The following is a 13543-nucleotide window of genomic DNA, read 5'->3' as shown; positions in this document are numbered from 1 at the left end:
AAAGAGAGACGGTCCCTGTGGTGGCTGAGCCGATGCTGGAGGCTGTGCTGAAGAACACATGTCTGTGATCCTCTTTTTGTACTCCTGTAATGATAGCAAGCTCGAAGCACCGTAAAGGCCCTGGACCTTTTTGTCGACAGAGGCAGAGTTGGATGAACATGGACTGCACTCGCAGACACTGTTCTGGCTGAGAGCTTTTCTTAGCTAGCCTTCAGTAGATCAGTGAATGAGCAGTGATAAGGGTAAAACTCTGGAGGATTTGGTGGTAATAAAGCTTATTCTTAAAGCCTTGTGCTTGAAAATCCCTCTGGTTTTGCATAAACCATTGGATGCTTGTGAAATGAAGTGGGTTATCGGGATCCTGGGGATTTAATCTCACAATGTGCTTATTGTTTTTCTGTATGTCTGTTTTTCGTAGGTTTCTGAACCTCTCTGTTAAAGTGCCATCATCTATCAATTTCTTAACCTGATAATCCTATTGAGCCCTGTGTGGCTATGGAGAATATCCTAGAAGCAATTGCGCAAAAACATGCTATACCCTGTACTGGTCACCAGTCAATGCACATTCATACTCACATTTAAAGTCGATTCAATGTCACAAATTCACCATTAATACCTGCTTCCATAATTGAAAGGAGAGTTTGCACCCATTTGTTTTGAGAAGAGGTATAATTTGTTTCATGCTTTTTGCAGAACCAAACTGTGTTTGGCACAGATAGCATGGCGGTAAACTGCTGGTGAAGACAAGCTTCTCTAATACTCAGCAGACAATGAGAAGGTTGCAGACAGGTGGGGAGTCGTAGCAGAAAAGTCAAAGTTTTCAGCCAAAATCTGTTCAATTTGAAATATTAAGGTTAACAAGTTTTATTTTTGAAATTATCTGAAAGATCTGCAGTTGTAAACACGACAATGCTGCTTGTCCCCTGTTGGTTTGGGGACCCTGAGCACATGAGTTTTTTTGGCTGACCCTGCCTGTACGGCTTTTCTTGGTCAACATTGTATACACCCATCAGGCACCATATTGAACACAGATGTCAATAACCCTGATTAATTCTCCATCAAGCCACCTATTAGATGGCAGGCGGTATATGAAAGGGAGCATTACATTTCCTTTGATTTTATGTGTCAGGAGAAAAATAGCTTGGTAAGAAATGTGATGATTACAAGGTCAAAGCGCTGCAGACATTTAAAGTCTCACTGAACTGGACCTAATATTTTCAGGATTGCAGCTGGTCCGAGGGCTTCCTCTTTAGAATGAATGACTTCCATCCACCTGCAACAACAAACAGCAATTTTGTAACCCTCTGATTTCTGCTGTTTGCTTGCAAGGATGAAAAGTTTGTCAGAGGCAGAAAGCACTTTAGAATCTAAAATCTAAACTGCTTCTCACAGCTGCAGCCTGGAAAATGGACTTAAGGCATGCTTCAGTGAAAAGAGGAAGAAGGAAAGCATCTCGAAGGGCAAAAAAAAAACATCTGAAAACCGAAACTGTTTTCTCTTCTTGTATGATTAGTTGTGTAATGCAAATGCTGAACTTCACCGAGGTGTCCTCTGGGACTCTCTCTCAGTTATGTTTTTTAACTATTTTTTTTAAAACTATTTTTCTGTTTATTACTTTTTTATAAGGAAAAAAATATATTTAACAAGAGGCAGTTTCCTGTTTCCTCAGGTTTATTACAGTGCAGTTTAACTTTGGCACCATAGTAAAAACATTGAGGCTTTTTATGCTTTTCGTGCAGGATCAGACGGTACAAACACTTCAATGTCAAATGTATCAAATACATTTTATGAGCCTTTTTTTTTAAAGCATCTCAAAGAACACTTCACTGTCTTTCCTCTAGAATTTGCTTTTGTCAATTCTGCTTTGAAAAATTGCTAAAGTTCAGCTGGATCAGTTGGATTGGGTGAAGAGTGTCTGTGACCGTCAGTTGTTCAGTCTTGTCACAAATCCTGTAGGTCTTAACAATAAATTTTTAATAGTTCTTTCAACTTTTTTAGATCAATTTTAGTCTCCTTCAGGTTGTCAGTTAGGTTCTCGTTAAGTGTTTTCTTGGTTGCTGTAGTAAGACAGTAAAACTACTGGAATTGAATGAAGCTTTCCAAAAGTTTGCTAATCACAGTAAGCTCGTGATTTAACAAAAGGGACATTTTTTGTTAATTAAAGATAACAAAACTGTACTCCATCCTAACCCACGTTTTACTATTTGCTCGATGACCTCAAACATTTCAATGCAGCAAAAAAGCAAAAGGAAGTTGTAAGGAGCCAAACGCTGTTCCACAGCGCGGCACAGAAACCCTAAACAATGGATGCTTTCTATGTATGGGAGCATGCAACATAAAGGACCTACTATATGAGAAAATGTCAAGACCATGATGTAGAGTCATGGTGCAGTGAGAGTGTACGTCAAAGAGAAGCAACGATGAGTGCTCCAGATAGAGGAAGTTTTGATGGTGATGGTGAGGAAGAGGGCTTTTGTCATGAAAGGGCCCAGTGTGTGATCATGATGTCATTAGAAGTATAGAATAAGACAGACTGGAGGAGGCTGCTGCACTGTGCTGCACCCAGGGGACGTCATTACCAACTGGAAGTGAGCAGGGACCTGAGTACAGGTCAGACACACAGGAAGTAGGCTAAGACACACACACACACACACACAAAGTAAGTGTATGCTTACTCACATCAATACACACAGAGAATTTCTCACAGGCAGGCATCCGTCACATAAGAAATGGACAGTCCTGTCTGGCGTCCGACAGCAGACTCCTGCTTTTGTTACTAAACCTGACAAATTCTTCAATATCTGAGTGGACACCTCTGTAGACAAATGTACCTCATTAATGAGTACCCACAGATGGACAACACACACACACACGCAAACCCACAGTCGCGGGCTCGTGCTGCGCTAAGTTGCAGTGTGTACACCGGTGTAGCCGTCTGCGCTTCATTACTGTTCACACACAGACAGTTGCAGTGTTTTTGTGTCAATGTTTAATGAGGGGCTGGGAGTCTGGGGACCTTGCTGCTGACAGGAGCTCCCTTAGTCTGGAGCTACCACCTGTTCCCATTGGTTCCCTAAAGACCTAAACACACAGACTCACACACACATCATATTAAACCATACGCAGACATACAGAGGCATGCAAACAAGAAAACAGCACACAAAAAGCATGTCTACACAAGCGGGCACACACTTGACAAACTGCATACACTGATTTAGTCATCCTGTGGCACCACTGTCAGAGCTGGAAACGTGTAAACAGGTTATTGTGGTTGGCTGAGCCTGGCTGCCTGACAGAAGCTACAAAGACCAGGGGAATATCAATTGATACATTTCATATTCCTCATGAGCTCGCCTGAGATGACAGTGTGAAAGCTGCTGCCAGAGAGAGTGATCCATCTCTGCCTTTATTTCTGACACGGCTGTGTGATGCAGACCTGACCAGCTCTGGCGTCAGCCTGAACCTGTGGGTTCAAAGGCCGCGTCCCATAATTCTCCGTGACAAACATTCTGAAACAAAATGTTACGGTGTTGATTAGAAATTTATATCTCTTCATTACTTCCACGAATGATGAATAAATGATGCATTTGAATTAAATCTATTGTGGCTTTTGTCTAACCTGCAAAAGTTTTGGAATTATTCCAGAATTTGAGGATATATTCTGTTCCACCCATAATATTTCAAACAAGTCATGCATAATTTAGACGTACACTAGTTTTGTATTAAATACTTGTCCTGGAACAAAATGTGAGAGCAGGAAAATGTGCCCAACATATACCAACAGCACTCAAATAGTCTCTAAAACTGCCCTTTTCTCTATTCTGACTCTTGAGGAAAAAAAAACTGCATGTCAAATAAAACCTGTAAAATAATCTAAAGTATCTCAGGATGGCCAGTCAATCCATCTCTAACTTTTACAAACACTTAAAGAATGTCCCCTCATAGCTTCCATTATTTTCTCAAGGCCTCTGGTTTTTGGTTTGGGGTAGATTTAAACTCATTTTGCACCAAATCGGTTCATCTAGGGACACAGAATTCACCTCCTTCATGAATTTTTGTCTTTCAGTTAATTGTTTGAACAGATGAAGTTGAAAACTTCAGCTGTCTGGAAATTTAACCCAAGGAGGAACCAGAATTGTGGAGGCTCACAATTCTCTCGATTGATCTTTTTACTGCATTTTTTAATAAGTGTCTTAAAACACATGCTAAAGCGCGCCTTCCATTAACTCAAATTTGGTGAATCAGCCCATTGTCACCTGGGCTTAACTACATTATCTTAAGCTATAGCAAATAACCAGTTTCCAGCTGCAGATATGCAAAGCGGCTTACTGCCGGTATTTTAACGTAAATTAGGCATTTTTCTTTTAACAGTGTGCTGACAACATAAAATGCTTTCAAACAATTTACAGTTCAAAAAACTAACTTTTATTAAAACAAAAAACAAATCAATTATTGACTCATTAACAAGATTATAAAACAGTGATTTAGTTACATAAATAAATTGATATCGGTGTATCAAATCTTAATTTCATAAGCATGTATACATGGGTCATTGTAATAAATAAAATGAGAGCGCAGAATGTTCCTACACAAACCAAAAAAGTAGAAAATAAAAAAATAAAATAAAACAGCTAAACGACTCAAGAGGAAACTGTTTCCAAAGAGAACAAGAGACACTGGACGACGTATTTTATTCTTTTTTTCCCATCAAACACGCGTGAGGAATTGCTTTGTTAAAGCATGGAGTTACACAGCCATTCACTTACTAATTAAGGACACTAAAGCTGGGACCAAAAGGTTGGTTGTCTCTCACCTCTTTCGAACGCGTTTGGTTGTTAGATAGATCTTCTGTTTGGTTACTTTAAAGCGTTAAGACAAGGCAAGAGAAAAGGCTGCTTTTTATCTTTAATCAACACAACACAGACAAGACAAAAATGAAAAACAGAAAAGTCAGAAGTACGGTTAATAAGAAAAAAGAAAAAAAAGACTAGTTATGGGACTAGTTACGGCGAACTTTGCAGAGGAGACTGGAAATTCTGCTGCAGCTGAAGGGAGAACTGAGGAGGCTCCGTTTTCTAAAAGCTAGATTTGTGATACTGAAGCTCTGAACCTGTGTACGACTACAGACAGGGATCCTAATACTTTTTCTTTTGACAAAACTGCTCTGGCAACTGTTATATTTTTCCAAAATGAGATGGAGATGAGAAATATTCTGAAATGCATGGACAAAAACATTATGCCATTTTAGTTTTTCCTAAAGCAGTTCATGGTGTAACAGCAAAAAAGCGTCAGTATCTTCACGATCTCTTGGTTGTGCTGACCAGTAATCTGAAGCAGCAGGACTGAAGTACTGTCATCCTCTCTGAGAGAAATCTTACATTTCTGATATAAATCCAGGGTCTCAAACATGAACACTTGTGGCTTTGTAAGTCCAAAAATAAAAAAAATACCTTCAAGGAGGTCATGCTAGTCTTTCTGATATGTTAATTTGAACGAAAAAAAGGAAAACAGAAAAAAAGAGAAGACAACAAAGAGAAAGCGATGGAGAGCCAGAGAGAAAGAGAAAGAGAGCAAACTACAGCGGCTTCAAGTATTTCACATTACATAGAATACTCTGTATAAATTAGTTAACATATACTTTCAGATCCTCCATATTCAGACATATACTATGGCATATATACAGAGTACAATAAATGCTTGCTCATGTCGTGTTTTTTTTTTCTTTCCTTTTTCATCCTCGAAATGAGACGTTCGATTTGTTCCACCTTTTTTTTTTTTTTTTTTTCCTGCGTAGAGAAAATCCCTGAGAACGTTCCGGTTGCTGAATGTTCCACGTGACGAAATATAACAGTAGAAAGTCTAAATGTTTGTGATTCACATGCGCAGAGCGGAGCGGCACTGGCCTCGGCTGAAAACAACCTACAGTGAGGGCTGCGAGGAAGAGGGAGGGGCAGCAGAGCTTAGAAGGGACTTCAGGAGGATTCTGACTGTTTGTTTCCGTTTAACGCCGGATTTCAACATTATTATTATTATTTTTTTTAATTAACACTGTCAGCTATTATAGTAAATAAATATTATGACAGCAAAAACTGGGAGCAGGTTCAATACCGCATCATGAGGTAGTCGTCTCCCCCCAGAAATTCCTTGCGCAAAAATAACCGCAACTGCTTACAAAAGGATTCATACCCTTTGATTCTGAGTCTCAAAAGTGTGGCCTGCATATGTATTCAGCCCCCTCTTTACTCAGTGCTAGAGAACATTGGTGAATAAATAGTTTAGTGAAGACCTAAGAACACATCAGACACGTCAGCAATAAAGTTCTGGAAAATCAAGATTCCAAAGCTTCAAACATTTGAAAAGAGGAAGAAAAAATAAGTGGTGCAGCTGCAGCCCTGCCAAGTTGTCGCCATCCACGTAAACGGACAGGCCAGACAAGGAGAGTGTTACTCAGAGAATCAGTCAAGAAGCCCACGGGAACTCTGGAGGAGATATAGAGATCCACAGCTCATGTGGGAGACAAGACAACTACCATTCTTCCTTATATTTTTGTTCTAATTCAAGTCTCTGCTTTTCGACATGTTTTACAGTTTCCCTGATGTGTCCAGCATACAGTTTCAGTAGTTACATGTCTGACTTTTGAGAAACTTTGGTACAACATTCTTATTTAAATACTTTATATAAAACTGACCTTGACCTAGTTGTGCACTCCAAAAGTAAGGCTTCTAAGGAAGAGTGCCAAGAAGGAAGCCAGTGTTGAAAGAATGGCATACAAACAAAGTCCCAGCTGCAATCTGCCACAAACCATGGAGCAACAACAAAAACATGTGGTCAGATGAGGTCAAAATCAAACATTCAGCTTGCAATCTAAAACTCTATCACTGGCAGAAAACTAACAGAGAACAATATCCTGACTACCACTCTGCTATGATGAAACAAGAGTGTTTGCAGCAACACCGATGGTTCAATTCATATCCAAATTAAAATCCAGACATAAATCGAATTGATAATTTGCTGCAAGACATGCTTCCTTCAATCTGAGTTGGAGATATTTTGCAAAGAAGAAACATATCCAGATGCGTAAATCTGGATCCACACCCTAAAACAACTCTACAAAGTATTGACTCAAGGGGGCTGAATACATGCATATGACTGGCACACTTTTCAGAAATTTGTTTTCGGAAAAAATTTGAAAATCACATATCATTTTCCTTTCACTTCACAAATATACCCAATTTTGTGTTGGGCCAAAAGCCATAAAATCAAGCATTGATGTCTTTGTCTCCGACATTACCCAAATGTGAGAAAGATCGGGAGGTACAAATTCTTTTGAAAAGCACAATTCAGTCACGTATTCAGCAATAAAGAACTCCGCCTGCAACGCGTTGCATTAATGTAGATATAATACTTCACTCTTTGATGTGTCATCACAGGGCGCGTGGGTAAAATTGTATGACAATAATAATAACAGTAATTATAACGACAAGAGTTAGCTAAGAGCATTGTTGTGTGGAAGTGACCCAGAGAAAGCTAATGGCTGCTCAAGTGCTGCTGCTGTGTGGTAGGAAATGCTGATGGTGCCTTTTTTAAGTCAGTGCTAACCCAAGCTGTGCCGAGCTGAGCGAAGCTGTGCAATGCCGCCCAGTGCCCATCAGCAGGGGCCTAGACCAAGGGAGGTGCTCTGTGTCATTTTAAAGCCTTAGTTTCTCTTTGAGGATACCGAGACGTTGAAATTGGTCTGTTTTTTTTTTTTTCTTTCTTGATTTTTTGTTTTTTTTGTTTGTTTTTTAAACATGAGCGCTATTGTACAAAGGCTTCAGCCACTCATTAACATAAAACTCAATATACACTGAGAATGGGGGCAGGGCAGCAAAAAGATGCTTGAAAATCATAAAAATATAGAAAGCAAAAAGCCATTTCACGTTTCATTTTCATCTCGCACACATGTAGAGAAGTACACACAACATTCACAATGTGACAAATTTCCTCTCTCCTTAAAAATAAAAAACGCTTCTGTACACATAGTAGTAATAATAATAATAATAGCAATAATGTTTATAACAATAACAACAGCAAGAACAATAATACCGCATGTGGCTCTTGATTTTTTGTCATCTTTTCCTTTCTCTTTTTGCTTCATTCTACAAGTCACATCCCTCTTACCTGTCTATTAGTCCAAAAGAAGTTCAAAAGGCAGACTCAAGTTAATAGAAAAGTACTAGAGTGGAAGAGGAGCCTCGCCCTCAGCCAAACCGCTCCCGAACTAGCATCATCAGTTTCTTTTTGCCCTTGTAAATCTGTTTCAGGTTGTCTATGAACTGGGTGAACTGGATGTGTCCGTCGTGAGCCATCATGAACGTTTCCCGGGCCTTCCCCAGGAACTCGATGAACTCGCTGTAGTGCCGCGGGCTGATGTGCGTGAGCCTCGAGTGCGTAGTGTTAATGTAGGCCCCGATGGTTGCGTCCAGCAGCTGCCTGAGCGGCGCCTTGTCCAGCGACATCAGCTTCCCAGAGTTCCTGCGGCTGTGCAGCGCCGACACCATGCCCGGGGTGGTCAGCGTGCACCGCCGCAAAATGTCAGACAAAACGGTGGCGCACTTCACACTTTTGACCACCAGCGGGATGACGGCGGCCAGCTCGTTCTTGCCCAGCGAGTGGCTGAGCGCGCAGGCCCAAAGTACGTCGTTAATGGCCGGATGCGTGTCCTGGTTGTAGCTGAGGTTCAAGTGAGCCATGGCTAACGTCGCCAGCTTGTACGCTCGCATCGGATAGCCGCGGTGCTCCATGTAGCGCGCAATGGTGAACAGCTGCGTGTAGCTCATTCCCGTTTCTGCAGCGTCCAGTACAATCTGGTAGGCTGTCTCGAAGGCAATGTGGTCTTTTTCACAGAGTGTGAGAGCGGAGAGGGCGCAGTTCTGGGGGTCCTTCATGGCACACTGCAGGGCGAGCGTACGGGCGGACGAGGCCAGGTTCTCTTGCTGGTGGCAGTCCAGGTGCAGGCGAACTATGGTGCTATTGGACATGACAGTGGTCGCCACAATACTGGTGGCTTCTGTGGGGGTGAAGAGTGTGAACCAGCTCTGCATGATGCTGTCCAGTGCATAGACACCTGGAGGACACATTTTGAGGGAAAAATAAAAATGATAGATGAGGTTAAATATGGAGGACAATGGCAGATCGAGCTCATGACGGATTAAGACTCACCAACTTCAGTGGCACACGTGACCAACCAGCGAACCATCTCCCTCCTCCTCCAGTTCAATGTGGACAAAGTTATTCTCATGACCTAAAGAGGGCAGGAAGTGATGGAGAAGAGAGTGATAGGTGAGTTGTTTCATTTTCTGAAGGGCTGAACTTTTTCTCTTTCCAGTTCATGTTCATTTTGCAGCAGACTGTCGAGCAGATACAGATGGATTTATAAAATGCCAAAACACATAAGAACACTGCATTCAGAAAAACATTTTTGTTACGGTTTGTCCAAACTAATCTCATTAACAACCTTGATTAAGTTCATAGAGGTTAATGTCAGTGATACTGACGTCTGGACTTTGATTTAGATATTGCAACATGTTGCTATGAGCTTTGCTTATTTTTTCAGACATTATTTCATAAATTTTCTTTCAGCAAAACACATGAACGCATTTAAAACAGAACCGACACATAAAAGAAATATTTGAAGAAATCATTACAAAACTAAATTCGTGGTGCAAGAATGCTATTGTTCCTTTGAGGCAGGAATGAAATAATTTACTTGAAACATATTGAGGATAAAGTTTAACAAAATATAAAGGTATTTGCTTAGTTATGATTAGAAGCTTTTGGTCCAGGAAGACTGTGTTGGTAGAATTTCTAGAATAAATGTAATTCCTAAGAGCAAAACAAACCAGTACAGAATTTGCATGATTACATCATTCACAGCAACTGGTGAATATAAAATGCAGCAATGCAACAAATTAATGCTACAAAAAAGAACAGAACCAAATCAACACACATAATTTTAAACAAACATGCAAGAACATGTCCAAACATTGAAAAAATAACCTTTCATAATGTGTGTGTGTGTTCAAATGCATTTTAGTTTTCAGGAGATGGATTTTCCTTTTTCTTTTTTGAGAGAGAGCGAGAGAGAACTACAGGAATCTGAAATTTTTAGGAAGAAATAAACCCTTTCACCTGCTTATCAGTCACTAGCCTCAGGTGCCAAACACAAATGACCCACCAAACGTCTGGTTTGTGATTACTGCTAGAAGCGGGTGGCCATTTCTACCACCAGTGAAGATGTGTTTGCACACCTGCAGTCCGAGCTCCAGAGAAACCTTAAGAAGAGTGATGTCCGGCAGGCTGTCCATGAGAGTGGCGATCTTGAAAGCATCCTGTGCCAGTTTGAAGATGTGAGACGAGGAGTGGATGTTTTTCTGGATGGACTCCAGGACCGTCTCCAACCTGCGACTGTCACCTATCAGGATACAAGCAGAGAAATAAGTTAGAGTAAGGTCACCACTTAATCAACTTAAATCTAAGCTTTAGATGGACTGCTACTTAACTTTCATTTGGTAGGGGACAAAAGATTGAGAAGTAATTGTCAACAAAATTAGCTGTGCCACAATTATTGGTACCGCTAATTTAATTCAGGCATTATTGCAATTTGTGTCTAAATTAAATTGGTTCCGAAGGTGTAGAAGCTTTTAATTAGCAAAGCTTTACTTCCTCTTTTCCTGGGGTATAGTTTTGATTTAACACAGAAGTTCCATATTTCTTAAAACGGGAAAGGCAAGAGAAGTTGGCCTTCAAGTAAGCTAGGTGTATCTTTATCTTAGTAAATAATGAAATGCCTACAAGAAAGTAAGCCTGTTTTTTGAAGCAAGTGAATTTGCACCTTTAGCTGCTGTGAGCATGGTGGAGGCCAGCTCACACTGCTGAGACTCTATATGGCTCAGGGTGAACCAGCGCGGGTAGCGGTTGGGAACTACAGACACAATGTGGTGAGGTCGCGAGAGGTCACCGGACGATGCCGTGGACTCCAACACCGGCAACCTGAGACACATTTTTAAAAAAAGAGAGAAAAGGGTGTTCTTTGTGAGATACTTTTTCCATTTTAAATGTATCACATCACTTTTAAAGTTTTCTGCTACTTTAATAATTAGAAACTTTCACAAAATGATGATGACAAAAAAAACCCACTTTGGATATGAAAAAGCAGAAGAAGGATAAATGAGGGTTGGTGATCAGAGAGAACCACATTAAAGTTGCCCAAATGATCAACATCATAATGAAATCACCTCTTTCTTCCGACTGTAACAAGCAGTCAGACAGGAATACTGCATAGACAGAAAAAGTCTTCATTATGGCGCTCTGAGTGTGACTTCAAAATGAAAATGACTCAAGTCGCCACCGGGGGGATTTCAGTTACCCTATCCCTGCAATTTACTTTCAACCTACCATTTAATCACCTAGAAACTAAAGTATAATTAGTATTTTCTTCACTCTAATTGGTCATAATGAAGTCAGAGTTGTGCAACACCTGCTGGAGGATGGAAGAGCTTCTCAGGTTTCTGTCTCTTATTATAATAATCCAGACGGGGCCGAGGCTTCTGGAGCATCAGGAGCCCCATACGATTACCACTGTGGCCTGCTCATCTCCTATTCTACTTCACTTTTTTTTTTCTTTCCTGTCTCGGCTCCCACCTCAGTTTCAAAGGTCTCCTTTCCTTCAGAAGACGGCACAACCTGGCCTTCTCTCAGCCAATCACAAAGCTAATTGAGTCCGTGGGGAAATTAAGGAATTCACCTTCCAGCCCTGTAAGGCTGGACACACATCAAACAAATACCAACACACACCAGTTAAAAGAGACCCACATCGCATGCGCGCGCACACACACACACACACCTGCCCTTTTGAAAACACATCAAAGCTGCCTGGTAAAAGCAACGTGATGCTAAATGCCAGTTTCAATTTCAGAGCAAAGTGCATGTGATCCTGCTGCCACGTGAGTGAAGGCATGTACAAGAACAAAAAAGAAAACAGTCTTGTCTTTTGCTCACTTTTGCCCACAAGAGCACAAGGGGAGGGCTTAGCTCTCAGACAGCAAAAGCGCTAAAAAAAAACACACACACAAAAAAAACAAAAGTGTGAACACCAGCACTTGCTGCAAAATGGAGATGCTCGCGAGCTCCAGCAACGGCAGAGTTCACGCCACATACAACTGAGGAGCTGCTAAAAGCTTCTACCACACTGGGGCCTTCACAAAGATTCCTGGGGTGTAGAACTGCAAAGCAGAGGTAAAAAAAAAAGAAAAAAAAGAACCTTGAGTAAAGATGGAGGCCTCATCAACATTCCTGTCTTTGTTTTGTTTTCACCAGAGAGCCAGAGGCCTCCATTGGATAAGAACTTGAGAGGACTGAAAAATAGTTTCCTCAAAAGGTTTGGGAGGAAAAAGCTGTACCAGGTTATTATTCAGTAAAAAACAAAATAAAAAATGATTACAAAAAGGACTTGAAAGTCTTTGTGGGCTGCTTGATAAAATAACACAAGGAGAGTTTATTCAGTGATGCATTCTCACTGAGCATGTTGCACCCCCTGCCAAACAGAGCGTACTCGTTTTAAATGCTGGGACATTGCCAAACAAACTCTCAAGTCATTGACAAGTGTGATGAAAACAAATTAAATCCGCTTTTCTTTACAACCATGATGAAAAAGAAATGTGTCATCAATAACTATAAAGACTATGGAAGCAATATTAAAGTGCTATGCCTTTTTGGCAAAGTGAAGTTTGCTAGCACATAACATCATCTGCTGAAATAAGTCCAAGTAAATGGACATATGCTTTAATCCTAAAACTCAAATATTTTAGCAGCAAACAATGCTCACGTTATCATTTGTCTGAGGATTTTTTTTACAAGGTTGAACAAACACCCAAGAAGAAATTATTTAAAATCGCCTGTGTCTATGTTTTAAATACATGTAGAATTGTTACCCTGTTGTGTTGATGAAGTCAGCAAATATCTTTGGTTTGGTCAATAAAACTAAGTTACTGTATTTATCAATCTGTAAGTAAAAAGAAATGAAAGAGTGACATACAAGATAAAAAAGTTTTGGCATCAGAGTTGCCATTGTTACTAAAGGACTGATTTAACGGCAGATTCTTTAAAACCTTCATACATTCCATCTATGAGACACTTATTTTGAAGTACAAAAAGTAGCATTTTTGACTTATATCACTGTTGCGTTGACAAAGTTGTCTAATAAACATGCTGACAATGCTTGATAATAACTTTCTCTGGCAGCATTTGGGTAGTGGGTAAAATAAATTAAAAAGCAACAGAATAAGAAGCAAACTACGAATGAATTGTAGAACACTAAAAATATAGAAATAGTATATAACTATTAGATGCTAACAATGTTAACGTGAGAATCTGCTTCTTAGCTCCAATGAGCAATGACGTGAACTTGACAACCCATATTTTTTTAAAATATCTCAGTTGAGATGATTCAGATCAGTTCAATTCAAAAATACTTTATTGATCCCAGAGAGAATACACATACTAC

At 40.2% G+C, this 13543-nt stretch overlaps 1 protein-coding gene across 2 annotated transcripts in view; it reads right to left on the bottom strand.

The window, feature by feature from the left end:
* Nucleotides 1-4402: 4402 nt before the first annotated feature.
* Nucleotides 4403-13543, bottom strand: part of LOC129365827 (zinc finger SWIM domain-containing protein 6) — a 61310-nt gene continuing 52169 nt past the window's right edge. For both annotated transcript variants that reach the window (XM_055039338.1, XM_055039339.1), the window contains exons 11-14: nt 10874-11031; nt 10290-10453; nt 9202-9283; nt 4403-9106 (exon numbers count right to left, since the gene is read on the bottom strand). In XM_055039338.1, the coding sequence (XP_054895313.1) occupies nt 8241-9106; nt 9202-9283; nt 10290-10453; nt 10874-11031 (1270 nt within the window). In that variant the 3' untranslated portion in view covers nt 4403-8240. The remainder of the gene's footprint in view (nt 9107-9201; nt 9284-10289; nt 10454-10873; nt 11032-13543) is intronic.

The sequence above is a fragment of the Poeciliopsis prolifica genome, unplaced genomic scaffold (assembly GCF_027474105.1).
Source record: "Poeciliopsis prolifica strain line A6 unplaced genomic scaffold, Auburn_PproV2 SCAFFOLD014, whole genome shotgun sequence".
Lineage (NCBI taxonomy): Eukaryota > Metazoa > Chordata > Actinopteri > Cyprinodontiformes > Poeciliidae > Poeciliopsis > Poeciliopsis prolifica.
The sequence above is the reverse complement of the archived record's forward strand: the minus strand, read 5'-3'. Positions and strand labels throughout refer to the sequence as shown.